Below are 27,178 nucleotides of genomic sequence, written 5' to 3'. Positions count from 1 at the left end.
AAACCTCCTTATTCTCTGCAGGTCATGGGCCTCCTCCGTCCTCAATTTCCTTCCACCCTGCGACAGGAGGTTTGGCACCAGCAGTTCCGGACCCGGCACTTCAGCAGCTCTTGCAGCCTGGTTCTCTGTTCTACACCCCCGCTCTCCTTTAGCTCACCATTCCACGGGCATCTGGATGATATTGTCCAAGTAAATGAGAGTTGTTTCGAAGTTCAAATCGCCTAAACACCTCTCCATTAACCGATGAAACGTACCCGGAGCGTTAGCCAGACCAAACGGCATTCGATTAAATTTATATAAACCCATGGGGAGTATAAAGGCTGTCTTTGCTCGATCTTGCTCGGACATCGGTACTAGCCAATAGCCGTTGGATAGATCCAAAGTGGAGAAGTATTTAGCATTTCCCAGGGGGGACAAGGACTCTTCAATCCTTGGTAGCGGGTAGGAATATCGTACAGTACAGGCATTGAGTTTACAGTAGTCCACACTAAAAACGTACCATCCTTCTTCCGCACCAGCACTATAGGGGCAGCCCAAGGGCTCTGACTCTCTCAGATTACAATTTTGCAGCATCTGAGACGGCTTTCTTTTCATCTCCTGATACATCTGCGGTGGAATATGATGGTACCGTTCTCTTATGGGTGCTGTGTTTCCAGTTGGTATCTCGTGCGTGATCGCTGTGGTGCAGCCAAAATCATCTTCATGATGTGCGAACACTTCCTGATATCGCCCTAACAGAGCTTTCACCTGCTGGGCCTGCTGTGTTGTGAGTTCCATCAGTTCGGCCCACATTTGCTCTAGAATATGATGTCCCTCTCGCAGGTGTTGAGGCTCAGGTACCCGAGTAGTACCTACAGTCACCGTCCATGGATCCTCCTGTTTTACTGTCAATTGTACAGCCTGTGGTGAAATTAACACTTCCGGTATGCCCAAGACTCGAGCTACTTTACTTCGGGGTGGGAACGCGATATCATTTTCCCTTAAGTTAACACAACGCACAAAGACCGTCCCGTCGAGGGCCTTCTCGCCGAGACTTTTTTATCTCACGATGGGGAACCGGCTCGTTTCTGCTCACAGGCGAACTAGAGGTAACTATGGGTTTCTTTTTTGAATCTACCAACTCTTCACGTATATGCTGAATCTCCTTTCACAATTCCTCCACCCATTGGGGTGTAGTGGCCATTATCCCAGATACTTCTCCGCTGCGGACCTTCCCTGCCGGAACTGTCACCCCCTGCTCTTGTTCATGCGTGCGCACTTTGCTCCCTACTTCTGAAAAAGTCATGCATGGATTTACCCGCAAGCACTCCTGCAGAGCCTGTTTTAACAGATGTCTCGCAAGCCGGTCACCAACTGGTCCCACAGCACTATGTCAGTAGACCCTATGCCTACGCCGTCTTTTCTAGTAATGGCAGTATGAATCTCCCGTAAGGCATTCATGTACTGGGTCACTGTCTCCCCCTCTCTTTGAACCTGGCAAAATAGGCGCATATGTAACTCCCCTACGTCCGTGGGGTCCCCATGCGTCTCCTCCAGTATCTGTAATACTTTGAATACTTTGTCAAAGGTGTCTCGCGCCCGGGGGGGGGGGGGGTTCGAAACATAACAGAATCCCTTGCTTCTCCATCTAAAGCCATCATGGCAACCTCCGCTTCTAGTGCAGGGGTCATGGGATGCATCCTCACTATCCCCCTGACCCGTTCAGTCCAACTCCACAGCATAGTAATGTTCTCAGTAAACTTCGGGAGGTTATTTAGCGTTACCCCCAGGGATGTACTGGAACTAGGGCCCCCCAACTGCTTGGTCTGCCACCTCCGTGCTGCTGAACGACATTCTGCCAACTACGCCAAATGTAGAGCTGCAGGGATCGAGATGTCATCACGGACAGAAGGTCAAGAGTTATCAAATTTATTAACAGGGCTAAACTCTATGCAAGCAGAAAGGGAGTAAGGGAGGTCAGGTAAAGAGCAATGCGATGACGGAAGGGATATGTGGGGAGAACAGGGATAAGGCGAATGTTCAAAAGAGAGTAAACTTATCAGTCTGTCAGTTTCTTGATTGCAGCATCTCAGTTTCCAACGGTGGCGTCGACACCAGCGGCATGTGATGTCCCAGGGTTGTCCTGAGTAGACGAAGGTCCGGATTCTCGATGCAAGTGGGGATCGATGTGGTCCTAAGTGGGTTTTGGTTCCCATGGTTTCCTTGTACAGGGCTCAGTTCAATGGGAGATACCGCCGGAGCGTGGCTCTGCTCCGAAGTGTATGTGGGTGAGGAGGCAGGCGTTTTGGGCCTAGTCACCTCTTCCTGGCAGGACCACACATGCAGCAGTCACTGTTCCAGATTGTGTCACCTCCAGGGTTGGGAGTCAACGGAGATTTAACAGTCTGTTATACGCAGACACGGTAGCAGGGGATATGCGAAATAGGCCTGCGCTCACTCGATGCTCCGCTTCCAGAGCCTGCACCTCAACCTGCTGCAAGCTCAGTCTTCCCGCCTGGTCTCCTGTCTTTTTCCCCACGCACAGCCACTTTTATCTCAGACCCGCCCCCTACTGTCCAGTGCAAATGTCGGTCCAGGTCCGAAAGCTCTCCCCCATGCAACACTGGTGACAGTCCCAACAGTTCCCGGAGAGAGGTACCCCCGGTCTGGTTCATCTTCTTACACATGCACCTCCTGTAACGCATTGATATACTGCATCATCCATCGTCTCCCCTTCTTGCTGAATGCACCAAATAAATGCATCCGCAGGTCTCCAACATTAGTGGAGTCCTCATGCATCTCCCAGGAACTGAACCACCTTATTCAGCATATCCCACTCATGTGGAGGGCGAAACATAACGGAATACCGGGTCTCCCCGTCTAGGGTCAGTAACGCTATCTGTACCTGCAGCGCAAGGGCCATGGGGTGCATCCATAGCATGCTTTTAAACCTTTCAGTCCAGTCCCACAACATGTTCCTCCTCATGAACTTTGGGAGCTTGCTAAGCATCGCCCCCAACGACAAGCTGAATCTGGGGGAACTGAAAGTGGACTGGTCTGCAGTGTCTGTGTCCAAAGACTGCATCCTGTCGACTACTCCAAATGTAACACAAGTACTTGAATGCAGTGGCACAGAGTCGCGGAGAAGGGGTTAACTATTATTTACTTAATTAACAGTAATAAACTCCTGGCATGGAGATAACAGGGAAAAAGGGGATGCAAGGTAATCAGTACAACTGCTATTCAACTATACAGTCTTTATATCAGGTTTAACTTATCGTAGCTCCGCTGTCCATTACTATCAGGGGTCTAACAGGTGATACCGGCGGAGGCCAGTGCAGCGTCTTCAGCCAACACACGGTATCACTTCTGGCGGCAGCTGGCGGTCACTAGTTTTGCCCGCTGAGCCCCTTGTCCATCTAACTGAGGAGCTGAAGAGTGAAGCTCTCCGCAATATTCCATTCAGCGTATATGCCTCTGAGCAGCCAACATCACCTGGATATCCGCACTGCAATGCTCTGCTCGGCGCGCGTCTCCCTGCGCGCCTGCTGGTACTTGTGAGTCTGTACTGCACCCGTCCTGGATCTGTGCTCTGCGGCTGGGACCCTTTCCCAACAAATTTGTGCTCAGCGTGTTCTGACCTGCACGCTCGGTGACACTCCCTGGGTCCTTACTGCACCCCACCCTTATCGCTGCCGCGCGGCCTATCACTGCTCACGACGCAGGTCCTCCCTCACTCAGCCCTCCAGCGAGAAGCCCCTCTCTTTTCCCACACAAACCTCCTTATACTCTCCTGACTCACCACGCTCCCTCTCTGCAGCTCATGTGTCTCCTACGTCCTCAATTCCCCCCCCCCCCCCCCCGCAACAGGTGGTTCGGCCCCAGCAGTTCCGGACCTGACACTTCAGCAGCACTTGCAGCCTGGTTCTTTCTTCCACAACTGCATGCTCCAAACAATTTCAAAGTGAGATGTCCCCTACTGTATTACATTAGTAACAGAAGAATTTTGGGGAGCCTGTAAATGAGGAGTTTATAAAATTGACTACATGATCCAAACAATTTCAAAGTCAGATGTCCCCTACTGTATGTTAATAACAGAACAGTTAGTAAGATAAGGGGGAGATTACATTTTAATTATATGAATATCTGTGCTGGAGTCAACCTTTTTTTTTCCTGCTTGCAATTTGATTACACCTTTGATCAGGGAGGCTCCGTGCGTGGATATAGTCAGTTCACTAGTCTTCATTAGGTTTCAAGGTCCATCCACGCACGGAGCCACCCTGATCAAAGGTGTAGTCAAATTGCAAGCAGGAAAAAAAGGTTGTCTCCAGCACAGATATTCATATAATTAAAATTTTACTTTCTATTTAGAACATTCTTAAAAACATGGTCTCAGGCTTGTACAACTTGTGTGGTCCCTGGTAAACTACTCATGGTATGAATACGGTCCTCATTGTGATAGTTATATACAGATTTACAAAAAAAGTGACAGGTGCAATCATTAACATCATTAAACAGAAAGGTAGATAGATATTCCCTACCTTGTTAACCCTTCTAAGGACAGCACAAAGTGATATCACGCAAAAAAAAGCGCACTGCAAAATACTATTTCTAATCACGATGACATATTTTGATGCAACAAAAGTTGTGATAATAAAGAATAGAAATCTAGAAATTAAGACTAAAATATGGTAGTGAAAATATTTCCTAGGCTTGTTTCACAGGACAGTGGCTATGGTACGTGTAGTGACAGTTTTCTCACGTACCAGAGACACTGACACACGTAGACCCATTCAAATGAATGGGTCTATGCAGATGTCAGCATGATTTCACGGACCATGTGTCTGTGTGCAAAACAGAGATATGTCCGTTTTAACATGGACACATGGCCCGCAACACATGCAAACTGAGAACAGTGTACACTGTCTGTTAGGCGTCAGGTTCCTGTCGCTGCACAGCTGGAATCCTGAGCCTTGCAGTCTCCCATTCCTCTCCAGCCACAGAAGAGGCTGCTCAGCAGACTCGTCAATCCCGGCGCTCTGCTCAGACCAGCTCTGTGGGTTTGGTTGCTGCTGCCACAGCTTGTCCAGCTATAGCAACGCATGCTGGTCAGCAGCGACCTACTCTAGGGACTATTTCCTCCTTTTGGTCCACTGAGCGTGCCCGTGGGACGATCTCTCATTGGAGATCGGAGGTCACATGCTCACGTCCTTCTCCAGCTCGGATTGGACCATCAGGAGGGTCAGAAAGGTCCCGGAAGGACGCTGCTATAAAAGGTTGGCCATGCGCTAATATAGACAAAGATTAGACCATGTGGAGTGAGTGTTGTATGCATGTATGAATGTCTCTGGTGAATGACTCAATAAGAAACCTCTACCCTTGGTACGCATGTGTTGTGCAGCCTAGCCTGTTAAGCGCCCAGGTCTAGGTGTAGGTAGAGGCAGAGTCAGAGACTGGAATCAGTGTCCACCGGTGGCTCTCCACACCACAGTGCACATGCTCGACACTCCACCATAGTCAGCGTCTATAGTGGTGTCCGCAGGTGCGACGCCATGTGCTCAGAAGGTCTATAGGGACTCTGACCCCATGTCCTTGGGGCAGAGTTCTGTGACCGCATTCTGTGCGCCCGTTTGCTGAGCTCTGTGAGTTCTAACAAACTCCGGCATTTAAGTTCCGTGGTACTGCAGCTCTGTGACGTAACAGAGTCCGCTCCTGTTCACACGGGTGACATTAACCCGCGTGTGACCTTTTGTATACAGCTATATTCAACCGCCATTACTAAGCAGCAGTTTACCACCTCTGCACAGTGGACCCCGGGCTGCGAACACACCTTACTATCATTTTATTATTTGATGCGTTCCGCCAGCCCTAACACTGTCCTCCGTGAGCACGGTCTGCCGCAGGGGAAGTAGCGCTACAGTAAGCGCTGTTCCCCTGCTTGTGGTGCTGAACGCAGCTGTCATTCTTCCCTGCTCTGCTGGCAACAGCGCGAGTAGGGCAGAATGAATGGAAAAAAAAAACGACATGGGGTCCCCCTTATTTTTTTTAAACCAACCCGGCAAAACTATACAGGTGTGAGCTTCTATTCTCAGGATGGTAAGGGGCCAAGAATATGGGCCCCCCAGCCTAAAAACAGCAGCCTGCAGCTGCCCAGAAAAGGCGCATCTATTAGGCTATGTGCCCACGTTGCAGAAATGCTGCGGAAAAGCCTGCAGCATTTCCGCAACTCCCTGCCACGGGTAAAACGCATGCGGATTTCGCATGCGTTTTCCCGCAAAACACAAGCGTTTTTAACTTGCAGAATGCTTGCGCTTTCCAAGCGATTTGAAGCATCACTTGGAGAAGTGATTGACAGGTTGGTCATACTTGTCAAGCATAATGCTTGACAAGTGTGACCAACTTTTTACTATTGATATTATCTCAGCAGTAAAAGATAGGATGTTAAAAATAAAAAAAATATGGTTATTCTCACCTTCCGACTGCCCCCGATCTCCTCAGCTGTGCTCCCGGTACGTTCCGTTCCCAGGGATGTTTTGCGCGAAGGACCTTTGTGACGTCACGCTCGCGAGACCGCAACGTCATCTCGGGTGATTCGCGCAATGCATCTCTCAAACAGACGATGCTGGCAGCGTGGTTGAGAGGCGGGAAGGCTTTTTTTGTTTTGTTTTGTTTTTTGTTTGTTTTTTATTTAAATTCTAGTTTTAACAGGATTATGATACCCAGGGGATGGAGGAGAGTCTCCTCTACTCCAGACCCTGGGTACCATCCGCACATGAAGCGCTCACTTTACGCATGGTGGGCATAGCCACATGCGTAAAGTGAGCGTTCTAATACAAGTCTGGCGGAATCGCTGCAATTCCGCTCAAATAATGAACATGCTGAGTATTTTACCGCGATGCAATTCCTCTGCGGAAAAATATGCAGCAATTGCGGGATGCTATTAAAATTAATGGGATGCGTTTTGTTAGCGTTTTCTCAGCAGAAAAATGCTGCGAAAACGCTAACAAAACGCAACATGGGCACCTAGCCTTAGATGCAACTAATCTGGAGCTTTGTCGGATTCTTCCCACTTGCCCTGTAGTGGTAGCAAGTGGGGTAATAAGGGGTTAATGTCACCTTGCTGTTGTAAGGTGACATTAATCCCGACTTAGTAATGGAGTGGTGTCGATAAGTCACCTATCCATTACTAATACTATAGTAAGTAAAGGATTAAACACACACATTAAGAATAAAGTATTTTAATGAAATAATACAACACACTTTTTTCCCATCTTTATTACACTGCTAATCCCATCTGGATGCCATTGATCACCTGTAAAAAACAAACAAAAAAAAAGCAACAACAATATAGCATACCTGTCCAGCACTCAGTCAAGTCCCACAGCGTAAATCCAAATCTGGGGATTTATCAGTTTACAAAGGAAGCCACGCTAATGCGACCGCTCAGGCTGTAAACTACTGGGGAATGAATGGGAAGCGGCGCGCGCAGGCTCAGTGACTAGCGGTGAAGCCACTGAGTCTGTGTTCGCTGCCGGCATGAACTCCTGTGACCTCAGCACCGCGGGAAAATGACCGTGTTTCCTGATTCTCCTTTTTAATGGCCCAATAGTACACCCTGTTCTGTCCCCACATGAGGCGAATGGAGGTGTAGTTGATGGGGCTGGGAGAGATTCCTACCTTCCATTTCCTCAATGCAGAGCAGACAGGACCAGACAGAGAGATGATACACATCAGGGATTGTGAAGTCCAGACTTGTTTATTTGAAAATCTGGACATACAGCATATGATTGGTAATGCAGTAGGTTCTCCAGACGTGCAGAATTCTAACAACAAGATGTGAGCAAAGTGTGCAGCAAATTTGGTTAACAAGGTGGTGCAACAAAGTGGTCGAAAAACTGATGCCTTTCACAGCTCGGTACAAGCACATCTCTCCCACAGAAATGAAACTAAGAATGGAAGCTAGCAGGAAGAGAAGCCTTGAAACTTGACACGGATGTGAAAGGCATGTGCAAGAATTAATTAGCTGCAGGCTGCCATACAGAAGAAAGACCAGCAGGTGGCAGCAGAGCAAATGCAGGACAACTACACAAAGAATGGTAATATAACACAATCTATATAAACCATATAATCATAATTTAGACGGAACAGCACACTCCCCGTCTGAAATTCCATAAGGGATTTTACTATATTAATGTTTTTTTGTAAAGTTGAATAACCTAGAAAGCAAACACAAATTTGCATGCAATGCAATAATAACTTCAAAACTAAGTAGGTTCCTGAAGCAATCCAAACAAAACCCTTCTTCGGATCGGAGAAGCCGCACTAGGCCAAACTGTCTCCAACCCAATGGTAATCCAATGGACAAAGTACTAGGGCAGTGTTGTGTTCATGGTTCATCCTACTGGAATGTCCTCAATTGGTAGTATCAATACGAGCTCGTGGATTGGCCTCTGAAATGTCTTAGGCTCGCCTTTCCTAAGGACCTTCAGCTCCACCTTCCAGACCTTACTGTCTTGACTAGGGAAAGTCTTTGTAATGATTCCCATAGGCCAGTTGATCCTTTGGGCTTGTTGTTCTTTCATTAGCACCACGTCTCCTTCTTTCAAGTTCGGTTTACTCTGTCGCCATTTCCTTCTTCCTTGGAGAATCACAAGATACTCCTTTCTCCACTGGTCCCAGAAGTAATCAGCGAGGTACTGCACACGTTTCCACTGTTTTTGGTAGGTGTTTGCATGAGTAAACTCCCGACTGACTGTTAGCGGGTTCCCGGTCTTTTGGGTGAGAAGAGTAGCTGGCGTAAGAATGGTCGGCATTTCGGGATCCATTGACACTGGGACAAGTGGTCTTGAGTTGATTATGGCAGAAACTTCAGCCAGAAGAGTAACGAAGGTCTCATGCGTAAGCCTTGAAGAGTTTACGTCCATAAACAGAGTTCAGGATGTTGCGTGAGATCCCGATTATCCTTTCCCAGGAACCTCCCATGTTAGAACTATGCGGAGGATTGAAGATCCAGGTGCAACCTCTTTCTGCCAGTTGATCCTGAATTGGCTTGATGTTAATATCCAGATCTCGACATGCACCAATGAAGTTGCTTCCGCGGTCGGACCGTAACTGTTTCACCGATCCTCTGATTGCTAGAAAATGCTGGAGAGCATTGATTAGGCTGGATGTGTCCATAGACTCTATTACCTCTATGTGGATGGCACGGACACTCATACAAGTGAATAGTATGGCCCAATGTTTGCTGTTGGCATACCCGCCTTGAGTTTTGCGTGCAGATATCATCCATGGCCCAAAGACATCTAGGCCAACGTAGGTGAAAGGCGGTTCAGCACTCAGTCTGTCAGGGGCAGGTCAGCCATTTGTTGATGCACCTGTTTTCCCCTGATTTTGCAACATTGCACACAGCGATGTAGTGATCCTGCTACACGTCTTCATACCTATGATCCAAAGCCCTGCAGACCGTAACTTGCCTTCTGTGATCTGCCTGCCTTGGTGCTTGGTTTTTTCATGACAGTGCCGGATCAGTAGATCAATGATATGATGTTTACTGGGAATGATCCAAGGATGTTGCTCTGAAGCCACAATCTTGGCTTGATTTAAATGAACACCGACTCTCAGCAAACCGAAGCTGTCCATTACTGGATTCAAATGAGCAATGGGGCTTTTCAGAGGGATCTGCTGTTTGTGGTATAAGCATTCCCAATCAGTACTGAATATGCTCTGCTGGACGTAACGTATTATAAGGGACTCACCGTGAGAAATGTCCTCGTCAGAGAGTGGTTTATGGCAAACGTGCCAACCGTGACAGACTTTGTCTCTATGTGAGTTGTGATAAGATCTCGCAATGTGGACTAATCTTGCTATATTCCTGACGAATTTCATCCAATTGGAGAAGCGTTCAAAGCGCTGGTAACTGAGGCTGGAGGTTGGTTTAGTGTTCGTGGCCAAAGTGCTGACCTCGGAGCGGACTTCTGGATCGCCATCCAGATCCTGGATGCTGAAGACTTCCTGGACACATTCAGTTCCCTTCTGTTCCAACAGAAACTTAGGACCTAAAAGCCAAGAAGAGTTAGCAAAGGACCTTATTGACATAGGTCTAGTGGCATGGTCAGCTGGATTAAGTTCAGATGGGATATAGTGCCATTGTTCAGGCTTGGAAGACTTCCTTATTCTCTCGATGCGGTTACTGAGGTACACGTAGAAGCGCCTTGTTTGGTTGTAGATGTAACCTAAGACAACCTTACTGTCACTGTAGCATTGTACGTCATCTATGTTGGTGTCCAGCTCGTGCTGTATAAAGTCTGCGAGTTCTACTGCAAGCACGGTCCCACAGAGTTCAAGCCTGGGAATAGTGTGATCAAGCTTTGTAGCCAACTTAGCCTTGCCGAAAACGAACCCAACGTGATCTTGATTGTCGGGTGCCTTCACCTTCAGATAGGCAACTGCTGCAATGGCCTCCGTGGATGCATCCGAGAACACATGGAGTTCCTTCCTAGTGCTAGCAGCAAGTGAGGTTCTGGCGTAGCATCTTGGTATGTGGATTTCATCCAAGGCACACAAAGACTGCTTCCAGGTTTCCCATTTTGGTTCCTTATCAGGAGGGAGTGGGGCATCCCAGTCCTTGACGGTTTCGGAAAGCTGTCTCAGAAGGGATTTACCTTGTATGGTTATTGGTACTACGAATCCCAGTGGGTCGTATAAGCTATTCACCACTGACAGGACACCATGTTTAGTGAATGATTTGTCTGCACAGTTGATTTGAAAACTGAAGGTGTCGACTAACAGGTTCCACCTCAAGCCTATGCTTCTCTGCACAGGCGGACAGTCTGGTCCCAGGTCTATGTCCTTGAATCCTGGTGCGTGGTCACTTGACTCAAAGGCTCTCATGACAGCCAGGCTGTTTGAAGCAATTTTGTGCAATTTAAGGTTAGCTTGGTACAGCATACCTTGGGTCCTCTTTAGTAGGTCGATTGCCGCTTCTTCTGTGGGTAGAGATTTTAGTCCATCTACGTAGAAGTCTCTCTCTACAAAGTCTCTGGCATCTGTTCCATATTCGGACTCTCCTTCTTGTTCAGTTCTCCGCAGGCCATAGGTTACCACTGCAGGGGGAAGGGCTGTTCCCGAATACGTACACCCTCATGCGATACTCCACCATCTCTTTGCTGGGGTCATTGTCCTTGTACCACAGGAACCTGAGGAAATTCCTATGGTCCTCTCTGTCTATGAAACAGTGGAACATCTGTTCAATGTCGGCGGAGATGGCAATGGGCTCTTTCCGGAACCTCATCAACACTCCTACTAGGTTGTTTGTAAGATTAGGACCCGTGAGGAGGACATCGTTGAGAGATACGCCTTGATGTTTTGCGTTTGAATCAAAGACAACTCTAATTTGCTTAGGTTTCCACGGGTGATATAATCCGAATGAGGGTAGGTACCAGCACTCCTCGTTTTCCTTTAAGGGAGGCGCTGGCTCCGCATGGTTATTCCGGAATATCTTGCTCATAAAGGTGACAATGTGTTCTTTCATCTCCGGTTTGTTGCTAAGTGTGCGCTGGAGAGAGTTGAATCTGGACAAGGCTTGTTCACAATTGTTCGGGAGTCTTACTCTGGTAGCTCGGAAGGGTAGAGGAAAAACAGTGATTAGTCTCGTCCTTAAGGAACTCATTGTCCATTATCCTGACAAATTCCTTGTCTTCCATTGATGGGGCTTAGTTGTATGAAACACCAATCTTCCCAAGTCGTCTGCATAGGGAGAAGGAATGACATCAGGCAGCTGTATGGAATCTGGAGGCTTTTCTTTCACCTCATAGTGATGAGGGCATGGTTTGCAGAAAGTAGCTCGTCCGTCTCGGAGTACGTAGGTCTTAAAGGAATCAACTCTTGTTCGGTCCAAGCACACATTTCCTATGATTACCCACCCCAAGTCGAGTCTCTGTGCGTAGGGGGCATAGTCAGGACCATTGCACTGTTGGCGGACCTTATGTATCCTTAAATTGTCTCTGCCGAGCAGAAGTAGGATTTCAGCATCTGTGTCCATAGGTGGGATAACGCTGACTAGGTGCCTTACAGTATGTGTGGTTGGTGGAACGCAGCTTCTGGGGTAGGAATCTCATTCCTTTGGCTGGGTATATGATCGCATTCGATTAGTGTAGGTAGGGGTATTTCTACGCCTCCGTTGACAGGAGAAGCAATGAAACCTTGTGCCCTCCTGCTGCTAGTCTCTATGCAGCCTGAGCAAGTCTTCAGAGTATAGGGCGTTGCTGGTCCCTTGATTCCAAAGGCTTCAAAGAACTTAGGTCCAGCTAGGGATCGATTGGTCTGATCGCCAATGATGGCATACATTGTTACTGCCTTCTCTGGTTGCCCTTCTAGATAAACTCTGATTAGGCATATCCTGGCACAGCATTTATCACTTTGGCTCTCCCCACATACCTCTGAGCATGAGCAGGAGACAGCCGTGGTAGACTTGGCTGTTATGAATGAGTCACCGTAGGAGGCAAAAACAGAAATGCTAGCTAAGTCCAGAAAACCAGAGAAGTTGGCAGCTATCGGATTGCAGACCCCTGAACCTATCAACAACAACTAGCAGTAGCCATGGGGGGTTCCTACGGTGCCCTAGACCCCTCGATCACAGCCGGAGAGCTAAATAGCCTAAAGACAGAAAGGGAAATCTAAACTGCCCAGAGCAGACCCCAAAGCAATAGGCAGCCCCCAACATATAATGACGGTGAAGCAAGAAGAAAAAACACTAAAGGTACTGTCACACTTAGCGATGTACCAGCGATCCCGACCAGCGATATGACGCGGTCAGGATCGCTGGTACATCGCTAAGTGGTCGCTAGTGAGCTGCCACACAGGCAGATCTCACCAGCGACATCGCTGGGGACGGGGATCGCTACTTACCTGTCACACTAGGCGATCCTGCGTCCTCCCGCCCGGCTCCACGCGTTGCTCGTCCTCACAGCAGGAAGCGCCACAGGAAGCTGACGACGAGAAACAGTCCTGAACGTTCTTGCGCGATCAGCGATAATCAGCGGGGGGGCCGGTCGTAGGTAAGTATCAGACACAGAGATATCGCTAGCAATATCGCTATAACGTCACTAGTTATAGCGATATTGCTAGCAATATCTCTTAGTGTGACATGCCCTTTACACAGATAGAAAGATAGACTGAGCAAATGATGGGGCCCAAGCTAACTAGATAGGACAGGATAGGAAAGCTGCTGTCTGCAATCCGCGAAAAACCCTATCAAAATAAGAGCCAACAGACTGACAGGGAAAAAGTCCCTGAAGACGCTAGGCTTCAAAAAGACTATGTCAGTACTCAGGTATTTTCTGAAGACAGAGCAAAAAGGTAAAAAGGAATTCAGCTCACCCCAGCAGGGAATGGCAGAATCCAGAAAAGCAAGGCAAACTAAAACCAAAACACAAATGCAAAAAGGCAACGCAGAAAACTTTTAGCTTTTGAGGAGCAGGAATCAGACTGGTCTCCTAGAATTCCACAGAGAAATCACCAGCGAGGCAGAAGGGCGTCGGCTGCCTTATATCCAGTCAGAGATCCCCGTCGCCCAGTCATCCTCTCCCAGCTCAGGTGCTTGGTAATCAGCCTCACTACCTTCCTTCACCAGAAGAGGGAGTTCATCAGACCTCAATGGTGAAGGGGAAAATGAACTCATAACACTTGGCATTATTCTGTGGCTCCCCGCCATGGCTTGTAGCCAGACTATAGGTAACTGCGACTGCTGGAACGCTGGTGGCTGAGGTTGTATGCAAAGCTGATGGGTGTTTGTCACTATGACATTCCTCACACTTATTGGCAGATTTGCAGTCCTTGGCCATGTGTTCTAATGAGGCGCAACACTTGAAACACACCCCAAGTTCACTGAGGATTTTCTTGCATGGCTTTGGACCTGAAGCCTCTACATTTGCTCAATGAGTGTTTTTTTGTGAATGGGACACTCACAATTGAAAGACTTATCTCTCGACGGAATAGTTTACTGCTTATCAGCAGGTATCGCAGGTGGTGACAGATTAGTCTTTCTGACGCTTAAGGTACTGTCACACTAAGCGATATCGCTATAACTTGTGACGTTATAGTGATATTGCTAGCGACATCGCTGTGTCTGATACTTACCTACGACCCGCTCCCCCGCTGGTTATCGCTGATCGCGCAAGAACGTCCTGGACCGCTTCTCGTCGTCAGCTTCCTGCGGCGCTTCCTGTGGAGAGACAAGCGATGAGCGTGGAGCCGGGCGGGAGGACGTCAGGATCGCCTAGTGTGACAGGTAAGTAGCGACCCCCGTCCCCAGCGATGTCGCTGGTGAGATCTGCTTGTGTGGCAGCTCACTAGCGACCACTTAGCGATGTACCAGCGATCCTGACCACGTCATATCGCTGGTCGGGATCTCTGGTACATCGCTAAGTGTGACAGTACCTTTACACTGCTCCTCAACTCATTGTATCTGTGTGACGCTTTCATACCTTGCTGAGGGTGTTGCTGCAGCTGTAGTGTTAGACTCCAGGAAGTCTAGGCTAGGGTCGTTCCTCATTTGGGCCTGTTCGTCGACAAACGTGCAGAACTGATTGAACGGAGCAAAGGTGACATCATGTGACCTTTTGTACCTGGAGACGCACACTGCCCACTTCTCTTGCAGACTATGTGGCAGCTTTGAGACGATTGGATTCACCCCATGGGCGGTGTCCAGGTAGCACAATCCAGACAGACGAGGGTCTCTATTTGAAAGTTCCAGTTCCATAAGCAGATCACTTAAGTCCAGAAGCTTGTGGGCTTCCTTAAGGGTGATCCTTGGAATGTTCTGCAGTCTCTTGAATAGGGACTTTTCTATGGCTTCAGCGCTGCCATAGGTTCTTTCGAGTCTCATCCAGAGCTGAGACCTGCTTCAGCTTGCCCCATGTAGACGGTCCAAATACTCTTGATACGGTTTGTGGAGTCAGGACCCAACCATTTATCCATGAGGTCGAGCTCCTGTTCAGCGGATAGGTTGAGGTCCGCAATGGTGGCCTTGAAGGTTGCTTTCCAGGCTCTGTAGTTCTCTGCACAGTCGTCAAACATTGAGAGGCTGGTGCTGATTTAGATCTTTGCTCACCATAAACCTGGCAAACTCGGACATGTCTGATCCTTCACTCCTTGTTACTGTGTTAGCTTGTGTTGCCCCTTGGGTGTATAAGTTGTGTGGCATGGAAGGGTGAATTGTTCCCGGGTAGAATGATGTTGCTGCATGGTTGAGCTGTGGTTTAACCTCTGGCACCGTAAGCTGGGCTGACTTGGACGCTTCCACATTGTTGGGTTGCACGTCGCTGGAGAAGGTGTGTGCTGCAGATATCTGTTTCTGCACGTAATCACTGGTACGGACAGCTGGGTCCTCTTCTTCCAGTGGTGGTAGGCAAATCGGGTCAAAGTTTTGCTTCAATGCTTGCTCGAGTATTTTTACTTCAGCTAACATGATTTTTTTTCCTCCATTTGAGTTTGAAGAATCTTTGCTTGGGCCTCTGCTTTCTTGGCTTCTGCTTCTGTTTTCTTTTCTGTGTAGGAACGTCTTAGTTTGGATCGCTCTGTGTTTAAATGTGCCTCTAGGATTCTGTTCCTGAGGGTTGAAGTCCTTGAGCAGGATGATATGTATGACCGAGAAGAGCCTGACCTGTGAGATCTAGCTTCTTGCATATGAGCGATATGGAGCTCCGCTTTATCTTTGGCGTCTTGCACGGAGGCGTCCCTTTCTCTTTCTGTGCAATCCACTTTGCTTAACTCTGATGAGGCTTCATCAATATTAGAGTCTTTTAGGAAGGCAACTTACCTTGCGGACAGTCTCTTGTATCTTCCGTGGGCTGTGTCTAGCCGTTTTATAGTGACAAGTAGACTCGCTGCATCATTTTTATGGCATTGGATGTTTGACATAAGGGAGGTGACTCATTCCCATAGGTCGTCCAGGTTGTCATTGAACTCCTCCTTCGTATTGTGATAGTTTTCAACAGCCTTTATGGTTGGTTTGACAGAGCGTCTTGGTCGTGAGTCTTGGTCTGTTTGTGAAGCTGGTTCTGTTTCCCCCTCTTCATAATGGACAGTATCGGGTTGTATTTGCTCTGTTTCGGCAGTGAGAGACTGTGCAGGGTCTTTTTCAGCCATTTTGATTTAAGGTGCGCTGTCTCTTTAAGAAGCTGAACTTTTGAATTGGGGGCTGGAAATCACAGTGCAGCTTAAGGGGGCTTTATACATAGCAATATCGCCAGCGATATCGCTAAAGCGTCACCGATTTTGTGACGCTGCAGCGATATCGCTAGCGATATCGCTACATGTGATACTTGCCTCCAACCGGCTACCCCGCTGGCTATCGCTGATCGCGCAGCTCCATTTCTCGCCAATGAGCGAGCTATGGACATGGGCGGAAGACGGCGGTCATCGCTTCGTCTGGAAGGTAAGTACGTCCGCCGAGCATTGCTACATCGCTGGTGAGATCTGCCTGTGTGGCAGCTCACTAGCGACCACTTAGTGATGCACCAGCGATCCTGACCGGGTCGTATCATGGTCGGGATCGCTGGTGCATCGCTAAATGTAAAGGGGCCTTTAGTTAAGACGTCCTGATAAGATTCCCAATGTGTTTTTGGAGAATTGTAGGGTTTTGCAGTCCGACAATCTGCAGCAATGTTATATAATACACAGAGTATCTATGCACAATGCGGTCTGGGGTGACACTGCAGAGTTTCTTAGCAGGGCAGGGCTGCAGTATGTGAGCAGGCAGAGCGCAGGCATGTGGATAGGGAAGTAAGGGTAATTCTGGCTGGGCTCATGGCAGTTTTTCGACTGTTCTGTCCCCACATGAGGCGAATGGAGGTGAAGTTGATTGGGGCTGGGAGAGATTCCGACCTTCCATTTCCTCAATGCAGAGCAGACAGGACCATTGTTGCTGTTCAGCATGCGGAGAGATGATACACACCAGAGATTGCGAAGTCCAGACTTGTTTATTTGGAAATCTGGACATACAGCATATGATTGGTAATGCAGTAGGTTCTCCAGACGTGCAGAATTCTAAAAACAAGATGTGAGCAAAGTGTGCAGCAAATTGGTTAACAAGGTGGAGCAGCAAAGTGGTTGAAAAACTGATGCCTTTCACAGCTTGGTACAAGCATGTCTCTCCCACAGAAAATGAAACTAAAAATGGAAACTAGCAGGAAGAGAAGCCCTGAACCTTGACCCGGATGTGAAAGGCATGTGCAAGAATTAATTAGCTGCAGGCTGCCATACAGAAGAAAGACCAGCAGGTGGCAGCAGAGCAAATGCAGGACAACTACACAAAGAATGGTAATATAACACAATCTATATAAACCATATAATCATAACTTAGACAGAACAGCACACACCCCCACATATTGTAAACCACATGCATTACACTCTGTAGTAAATCACACCCTCAGAGTTACAATTTATATAGGATTTTATAGGGTAAGATATCCCAGTCACCCTTGATGAAAACTTCTCTATTTTTTGCACATACGTGTACATTTTACAGGGGTGGTGTCCACATTTGTAGAAACCTTTATAGGTTAATCAAGCTTTATTTTTAATATCTCACTGCTCAAAAATAAACTGGGGGATAAAATGTCTCCCAAAGAAGGAGCCCTTCTGGCCACAAAACGTAAATTAGCATCGTTTAGTAGTAGTGCAAGTTTGGCATCTCTATGCAAAATGGGGATATATTTTTTAATGATATTGTTGTATTGCGGACGAAATTCAGTGGCAAAATTGATTTGAGGACAAAGCATGGTTTTTGTTTGGAGTTTTTTAACCCCTTAAGCCCCAAGGGTGGTTTGCACGTTAATGACCAGGCCAATTTTTACAATTCTGACCACTGTCCCTTTATGAGGTCATAACTCTGAAACGCTTCCATGGATCCCAGTGATTCTGACATTGTTTTCTCATGACATATTGTGCTTCATGTTAGTGGTAAAATTTCATTCAAATAACTTGCGTTTATTTGTGAAAAAAGCGGAAATTTGGCGAAAATTTTGAAAATTTCGCAATTTTCCAACTTTGAATTTTTATGCCCTTAAATCACAGAGATACGGCACACAAAAAACTTAATAAGTAACATTTCCCACATGATTACTTTATATTAGCACAATTTTGGAACCAAAATTTTTTTTGTTGTTAGGAAGTTATAAGGGTTAAAGTTGACCAGCGATTTCTCATTTTTGCAACACCATTTTATTTTTACGGACCACATCACATTTGAAGCCACTTTGAGGGGTCTATATGATAGAAAATACCCAAAAGTGACACCATTCTAAAAACTGCACCCCTTAAGGTGCTCAAAACCACATTCAAGAAGTTTATTAACCCTTCAGGTGCTTCACAGGAATTTTTTGAATATTTAAAAAAAATGAACATTTAACTTTTTTTCACAAAAAAAATACTTCAGGTTCAATTTTTTTATTTTACCAAGGGTAACAGGAGAAATTGGACTGCAAAAGTTATTGTGCAGTTTGTCCTGAGTATGCTGATACCTAATATGTGGGGGGGAACCACTGTTTTGGCGCATGGCAGAGCTCAGAAGGGAAGGAGCGCCGTTTGACTTTTTCAATGCAAAATTCTCTGGAATTCAGATTGGGCTCCATGTCACGTTTGGAGAGCCCCTGATGTACCTAAACAGTGGAAACCTCCCACAAGTGACCCCTTTTTGGAAACTAGACCCCCCAAGGAACTTATCTAGATATGTGGTGAGAACTTTGAACCCACAAGGGCTTCACAGAAGTTTATAACGTACAGCCGTACAATTAAAACATATTTTTTTCCACAAAAATGATCTTTTCACCCCCAATTTTTATTTTTCCAAGGGTAACAGGACCCTAAAAGTTATTGTGCAATTGGTCCTGAGTACACTGATACCCCATATGTGGGTGTAAACGACTATTTGGGCGCATGGCAGAGCTCATAAGGGAAGCAGCGCCATTTGACTTTTTTGGCTGGAATTGAGATCGGACACCATGTCGCGATTGGAAAACCCCTCATGTACCAAAACAGTGGAAACACCCCACAAATGACACCATTTTGGAAACTAGACCCCCCCAAGGAACTTATCTAGATGTGTGGTGAGCACTTTGAACCCTCCCCCAGTGCTTCACAGAAGTTTATAATGCCAGGGCATGAAAATAAAAAATTGTATTTTTTCCACAAACATGATCATTTAGTCCCCAATTTCTTTATTTTCCCAAGGGTAACAGGAGAAATTGAACTGCAAAAGTTGTTCAATTTGTCCTGAGTATGCTGATACCTCATATGTGGGAGAAAACTACTGTATGGGCACACGTCGGGGCTCGGAAGGGAAGTGGTGACATTTTGGAATGCAGACTTTGATGGAATTGTCTGCGGGTGTCATGTGCGTTTGGAGAGCCCCTGATGTACCTAAACTATTTAAACACCCCACAAATGACACCATTTTGGAAACTAGACCCCCCACGGAACTTATCTAGATGTGTGGTGAGCACTTTGAACCCCCAAGTGCTTCATAGAAGTTTATAACGCCCGGGCGTGAAAATAAAAAAATCATTTTTTTTTCCACAAAAATGATATTTTTGCCCCCAATTTTTTATTTTCCTAAGGGTAACAGGAGAAATTGGACCCCAAAAGTTGTTTTGCAATTTGTCCTGAGTAGGCTGATACCCCATATGTGGGGGTAAAACACTGTTTGGGCGCATGGCAGAGCTTGAAAGCGAAGGAGCACCATTTGACTTTTTCAACGCAGAATTGGCTGGAATTGAGATCAGATGCCATGTTGCATTTGGAGAGCCCCTGATGTGCCCAAACAGTGTAAACCCCCCAATTATAACTCCAACCCTAACCCCAACACACCCCTAACCCTAGCCCTAACCCTAATGGGAAAATGGAAATAAATACATTTTCTTTTAATTTTATTATTTTTCCCTAACTAAGGGGGTGATAACGGGGGGCTTGATTAACTATTTATAGCGGGTTTTTATTTTTGGCAGCTGTCGCACGCTAAAAGACGCTTTTTATTGTAAAAATAGTTTTTGCATCACCACATATTGAGAGCTATAATTTTTCCATATTTTGATGCACAGAGTCATGTGAGGTCTTATTTTTTGCGGGACGCGTTGGCGTTTTTATTAGTATCATTTTCGGGCACGTGACATCTTTTGATCACTTTATATATTCCGATTTTTGGGACGCAGAATGAACAAAAACCAGCGTTTCATGAATTTCTTTTGGGGGGTGCGTTTACATCGTTCCGCCTGCGGTAAAATTGATAAAGCGCTTTTATTCTTCGGGTCAGTACGGTTACAGCGATACCTCATTTAGGTAGTTTTTTATGTTTTGGCACTTTTATGCAATGAAAACAATTTTGTATAAAAAATAATTATTTTTGCATCGCTTTATTCTGCCAGCTATAACTTTTTTATTTTTTGCTGATGATGCTGTATGGCGGCTCGTTTTTTGCGGGACAAGATGACGTTTTCAGCGGTACACGGATATTTATATGCATCTTTTTGATCACGTATTATTGCACTTTTTATTCGGCGGTATGATAATAAATCATTATTTTTTGCTTAGTTTTTTATTTTTTAAGGGGTTCGCTAAAGGGGTTAACTAATGGGACAGTTTTATAGGGCGGGTCGTTACGGACGCGGTGATACCAAATATGTGTACTTTTATTGTGTGTTTTTTTTTTTTTTTTATTTCCAAAAAATGAATTTATTAGGGAAAAAATTTTTTTTTTCTTTTTTTAATTATTTTTACACTTTTTTTTTTTAACTTTATTACATTGTCCCAAGTGGGACATCACTGTCCTGTGGCAGATTGCTGATCTGTCACATCACGTGACAGATTAGCGATCTGTCACAGGCACTGCACAAGGCTTCCTCCTTGCCTACGCTTTGCAGGCATGAGGAAGCCAGCTCCCTGCAGGCCCCCGAAGGTCCCCGTCGCCATCTTGAATTCGGGGACCTGCAGGGATGGAGCCTCCCGCAGCAGCGCTGCACATTGCGCTGCTGTGGGGGGCTCAGGGAAGCACGGAGGGAGCCCCCTCCCTGCCGATGCTTCCCTTTAACCCCGGTACACCGCGATCATGTTTGATCGCAGTGTGCAAGGGGTTAACGTGTCAGGGGCAGTCCGTGACCACCCCTGACACATTGTGCCGGGTGTCAGCTGTGATAATCAGCTGACACCCGGCTGCGATCAGCGGCGCTCACCACATGGGCGCCGCTGATCGCTGTGACGTACTATCCCGTCCCTGGGAATTAAGTCCCAGGGCACATGGACGGGATAGTACATCACATGACAGAAAGGGGTTAAACAATAGGGGGAGCAGCTACTGAAATGTGACAAAAACCTAGTGTACAACTAGCTCACATTACTGCACTGCAGTAAATATGGGCTGAATCTGCTGACGTGTGTGATGTCACTTCTCTCCTCCCCTTCTGGGTGTTTGCTAAGGGAAAACAGAGGATGACATTTAGGAACACAGTGTGGAGCCATTTTGTTGGTGACTGCAAATTTATACTGACAAGTAGACAGTCACCGAGGATGGCAGGCAGCAACGATTCTGTTAGTTGGTGCTGCTCACTGTATCAAGCAAACATGCAGGGGGAGAGGAGTGCATAGGATGGAGAGCGACCCATGGGGAGAGAGACATGCAGGGGGGAGAGGAGTGCATTGGAGGTAGAGAGACTTGCAGGGGGAGAGGAGTGCATAGGAGGGAGAGCGACCCATGGGGAGAGACATGCAGGGGGGAGAGGATTGCATGGTAGGGAGAGCGATTCATGGGGAGAGACATGCAGGGGGTACAGGAGTGCATAGGACGGAGTGTGACCTATGGGGAGAGAGACATGCAGGGGGAGAGGAGTGCATAGGAGGGAGAGCGACCCATGGCGAGAGAAACATGCAGGGGGAGAGGACTGCATAAGAGGGAGACCGACCCATGGGGAGAGACATACAGGGGAGAGGAGTGCACAGGAGGGAGAGCAACCCATGGGGAGAGGGACATGCAGGGGAGAGAGGCATGCATAGGAGGGAAAGCGACCAGGCACAAGGGGATAGAGAGCACACATGGGGAGAGAGACAAGGCACAGGGGGATGAGCACAAAGGGGGATAGAGAGCACACATGAGGCGAGAGACAAGGCACAGGGGCATAGAGCACACATGGGGAGAGGGGACAGGGGCATGGAGAGCACACATGGGGAGAGAGACAAGACACGGGATAGAGGCAGCACAAATGGGGAGAGACAGTCACCTCCAGAGCTGCAGTCACTTTTCTGCTGTTACAGTACATCGTGTCTTATCCTACAGTCATCTTCAGAGCTGCAGTCACTATTCTGCTGGTACATCGTGTCTTATCCTCCAGTCACCTCCAGAGCTGTAGTCAATATTCTGCTGGTACATCGTGTCTTATCCTTCAGTCACCTCCAGAGCTGCAATCACAATTCTGCTGTTTCAGTGTGCTTATCCATTCACACTCATGCTAACGCTCACACTCACGCTGACATTCACGCTCATGCTGATGCTCACACTCACACGCTCACTGTTCCGTCCCCACATGAGGCAAATGGAGGTGTAGTTGATTGGGGCTGGGAGAGATTCCTACCTTCCGTTTCCTCAATGCAGAGCAGACAGGACCATTGTTGGTGTTTTGCTGTTCATGCGTCCGGAGAGATGATACACACCAGATATTGTGAAGTCCAGACTTGTTTATTTGGAGATCATTTCCCTACACCGCTAGGTCGGTTTATTTGGAGATCTGGACATACAGCACACAATTGGCAATGCAGTAGGTTCTCCAGACGTGCAGATGTAACGACCAAAGTGATACAGCAATGTGTGTGCAGCGAATTGCTAGCAAGGTGAGCAAATTGTGTGTGGTCAAAAAACTGATGCCTTTCACAGCCTGGTAAGGCTACTTTCACACATCAGGTTTTCGGCGTCAGGCGCGATCCGGCGTCGTGCCGGAACGCCGGATCCGGCAAATGTTTAGTAAAACCTGATGTGCCGGATCCGGTTTTCTGCCGGATCCGTCTTTTTCTTGACAGACAAAACCGGATCCGTCTCATCCGGTTCATCCGTTTTTCTATCCGTTTTTCGACGGATTACGCCGGATCCGGTTTTTAAAATTGACCCTTGTGGCCTTCCGAACGGGATTGGCTACTGGAAAACTATATATAGCATGTTCCTACAGCCCTTCTTTGACAGGTTGTAGAGGAGAAAGTGCAGGTTGGAGAGAAGAGCAAGTTACTGGCGAAGATGGATGTTGTCATTGGAAATATTTTGAAGAATTTGGCGGATTTTATAGCGGAGGCAAATCGTTTGAGGGTGATTGTTCTGGAGAAGGAGAGAGCGAGACAGCAGCGCATCAGGCATCGTAGACGACGTTTGTGGATCCACCCCATCACAGCCAAGAGAATGACGCGTGGGGTCTATTCTACACTCTGCATGGACCTTCGACGAAACCCGGATAAATTTTTTGGATGTGTTAGGATGAAAATGGAGAATTTTGATTACTTGGTGGAGCGCATTGCACACCGCATAAGAAAAGCGGACACCTATTGCCGCTTCTCTGTTTCACCCGCAGAGCGTCTGATGGTGACTTTAAGGTAAGCCACATTTATTGGATGTGATCGCATCAGAGCACACTTTCACTGCAATCGTGTTGGTGGTAATTTGTATCTCCAAGTGTTATAGGTCAGTTTTGGTATGTAATGCTGTGATTTAAAACTAATTTATTGTTTGTTAATTCCCCACAGATTTCTTGCAACTGGAGAATCCCTTTCGTCACTGCATTTCCAGTACAGACTCGGGATTTCCACCATATCTGGAATTGTGAAGTACACATGCCGTGCACTGTGGGACTCCTTAGCTGAAGAGTTTTTACCAGAGCCCACAACAGAGAGGTGGATTGAAATTGCTGACAAGTTTCAACAGATATGTCAGTTTCCAAACTGCTTGGGCGCTGTGGACGGGAAACATATCCGCATTGTAAAGCCAGCTGGATCGGGATCGGAATATTTCAATTACAAGAAATATTTTTCAATTGTCCTCATGGCCATCGCTGACGCGGAATACAAATTTATTGCGGTTGATATTGGGGCCTATGGCCGCTCCAATGACTCTCAAGTTTTCAAACTGTCTGCCATGGGGCGTAAACTGTATGGAAACACCTTCCAGTTCCCACCACCTAGACCGCTGCCGCAAACATCTGGTCCACCTATGCCATTTGTCTGTGTAGGGGATGAAGCCTTCCAGCTGTCAGAACACCTTTTGAAACCGTACTCTAGCAGAGGATTGACAAGACCAAAACGCATTTTTAATTACCGCCTCACAAGAGCAAGAAGAATGGTTGAATGTACCTTTGGTATTCTGACAGCCAAATGGCGGGTCCTATTGACTGCGATCAACCTCAAGACAGAAACTGTGGACGAGGTGATCAAAGCGTGCGTGGTACTCCACAATTTTGTTATCTGCAAGGAACCCATTTCCATTGAGGACACCTCTGAAGAAACCACCTTGCAAGATTACCATGACATTACCACTAGAAGTTCTGTGACGGTTTCAGTAATGAGGGACAATTTTGCACTATACTTTATGTCACCTCAAGGCAGAGTACACTGGCAGGATGACAGAGTGTGAAAGATTTGTGCCCTAACCAAACTTGTGTACCTTCTGTACCAACAGTATATACCTTTGCCAACCAAAGTTGGCTATCTTGTCATGGTCTCTATTTTTAGCTTTAGGCCACAGGTGTGTACCTGGTTGTGTTTTATGCAAAGTATTTCACCTTTTAACAAAAGTTGTGTACATTGTTAGGAAATCACCAACAATAAACACAACTTTTTAGGTGAAATACTTTGCTTCAAACACAACCAGGAACACAACTGTGGCAAAAAGCTAAAATTTACCCACAGTTATATACCTAGTTTTGAATACCATTTCACCTTTTAAATACCCTGTATTTAACCTTTTTCGCCGCAGAAAGAAATGACAGACAACCAGTGTAAAATAATTTAACTTTTATTGAAAAATGTTTTTTTTAGTAAACTTTTTTAAAATGTTAATAAACATGTTTAATAAAAATTTGAAACTATAAAACTGAAACCATAAAACTGGTCATTTTTATTTAAATACACACATTATAATTCTGTGTAGTGTGTGGTGGAAATACTGCTGTAGGGGCTGCGGGACACTTCGACACTGGGAGTGTGGAGAGAGGACTGGGATCGTGGTGGGGAAGGAACAGTTAGAGGTGAAGGTGTGGAAAAAACTACAGAATGGGTGGACATGTGGGAAGCAGAAGAGGTGGTGGGTGGTGGAGTGGAGGGTTGGGCAGGGACTGTAGGAGCAGATGATGTTGATGGCAAGTTTGAATGGGGAAGGAGTTTGGTACGGGGCAGGTTGCTGGAAGTGGGGAGATGTCTGGTACGGGGCAGGTTGCTGGAAGTGGGGAGATGTCTGGTACTGGGGAGGTTGCTGGTACTGGGGAGTTTGCAGGTACTGTGGAGGTTGCTGGTGCTGGGGAGGTTGCTGGTGCTGGGGAGGTTGCTGGTGCTGGGGAGGTGGATGGTGCTGGGGAGGTGGATGGTATGTAATAGGAGGGGGAGGATGGAAAGTGGCTGGAGGTGGATGGTATGTAATAGGAGGGGGAGGATGGAAAGTGGCTGGAGGGGGTGTAGATGTAATAGGAGGGGGAGGATGGAAAGTGGCTGGAGGGGGTGTAGATGTAATAGGAGGGGGAGGATGGAAAGTGGCTGGAGGGGGTGCAGGTGGAGGAACTACTGTGGTGGGAGGAGGAGGTTGGGAGGTAACTTGCTGGAGAGCAGCGTGGCATGAATGCATTACATGCATCTGCTGGGCAGGAGAGAGTGTTTCCATGCGCTCCACAACACACCTGAAAAAGGTGTGGTTTGGCGAAGATCTTGCTTCTGAATGCATGGTTTGCAGAAGTGTCTTCACCTCCAGAATGCTGGAGTTGATCTGCTGATAGCCTGCGGAGATTTGCTCTGACAAGACTTTTAGACAGTTCTGGAAAGATGCATTCAGATGCAAGAACTCTGGCGCATAAGTCTTTTCCTGACCCCTCTGCCGCTGCCGCCCAGTACCCGCAGGTGTACTAGAGGTGGCAGGGGCAGAAGGGTGGGGTAAAGGGAAAGCGATCTCCTCACCAGCAGCTTCATGTAATGTAGGCGGCCACGATGCTCCTGTGCTGGTGGATGGGACAGATGGGTCGAATGTGTGGGAAGGCTGGGAAGGTGCAGATGTACCGGGGCGGTCGAAGTGTCCCTCGGTGCCGGTCTCCTCAGGGATCGCCTCAGAAGGGTCCAATCGTGCCGGCTCCCGAGTGCTGCTCACCGTGCTGTGGAATAAAGAGAAAAAAAAACAATTAAAATACTGACATGGTATGGCCCTGGCTGAAAAAAAAATTTACATCTAACATTTTTTTTCACATGTGGTGTGTAATATTTACCTTCTGGTGACCATTGTTTCCCGGAGGAACGACAGGGCTTCTGCGTACTTGTACTTGCTCCTGCGTCCTCCAGATCCACTCGGGGCCCGCATCTCTTTATTGAACTCCTTCTTGAAACGATCTCTCACAGACCGCCACCGATTCACAATTCTGTTCCCTGAAACGAGAAAGGAGTGGTTAGTATACAACATCAGTGTTTCCCAAACTCCAGTCCTCATGGTCCCCAGGGGTCATGTTTTCAGGATTTCCATAGTAAATAGAAATCCTGAACACATGATCCGTGGGGACCACGAGGACTGGAGTTCGGGAAACACTGGTTTAAATCAAGCAACCGGTACTGTATATACTTACGCTCTGTAATCTGGGCCCGAACATCGAGGTCCTCCCAGCGTCCCACAAGGAGCGAACAGATTTCCTCCCAGAGTCGTCGGGTAACGATCAGGTCAACGTGGCGGCGGTCAGCCATATTCCAGAGCGGCTCCCTTTCTCTGACGAGATCGATGAGGCGGTCCACATCAATCCCTCCATCCTCAACGTCAGAGTCGGGAGCACGCTGTGAAGGCTGTTAAAGAAAAAGACAAAAATAACATAATTAGCCTCCACAAAAGAAATGAAATAAAAAGTGCAAAAAAAAAAAGCAAAAATATTTATACTTACACGCTGGTGACCGCCGCGTTGCTGTCGCCGACGACCCTGGGAGGCACTGCGAGGACCTC

At 47.2% G+C, this 27,178-nt stretch overlaps 2 protein-coding genes across 3 annotated transcripts in view; one reads left to right on the top strand and one right to left on the bottom strand.

The window, feature by feature from the left end:
* The window catches only part of NQO2 (N-ribosyldihydronicotinamide:quinone dehydrogenase 2), a 154,858-nt gene that overhangs the window by 24,349 nt on the left and 103,331 nt on the right, over window positions 1-27,178 (top strand). The gene's annotated exons all lie outside the window — the stretch shown is intronic.
* The window catches only part of LOC141052808 (uncharacterized), a 30,460-nt gene that overhangs the window by 1,817 nt on the left and 1,465 nt on the right, over window positions 1-27,178 (bottom strand). Inside the window, exons 2-4 of the mRNA XM_073550114.1 lie at window positions 26,463-26,619; window positions 25,386-26,351; window positions 255-430 (exon numbers count right to left, since the gene is read on the bottom strand). Coding sequence (XP_073406215.1) covers window positions 255-430; window positions 25,386-26,351; window positions 26,463-26,619 — 1,299 coding nt within the window. The remainder of the gene's footprint in view (window positions 1-254; window positions 431-25,385; window positions 26,352-26,462; window positions 26,620-27,178) is intronic.

This window comes from Dendrobates tinctorius, unplaced genomic scaffold (assembly GCF_039654945.1).
Source record: "Dendrobates tinctorius isolate UK_male_01 unplaced genomic scaffold, ASM3965494v1 ptg000163l, whole genome shotgun sequence".
Lineage (NCBI taxonomy): Eukaryota > Metazoa > Chordata > Amphibia > Anura > Dendrobatidae > Dendrobates > Dendrobates tinctorius.
The sequence above is the reverse complement of the archived record's forward strand: the minus strand, read 5'-3'. Positions and strand labels throughout refer to the sequence as shown.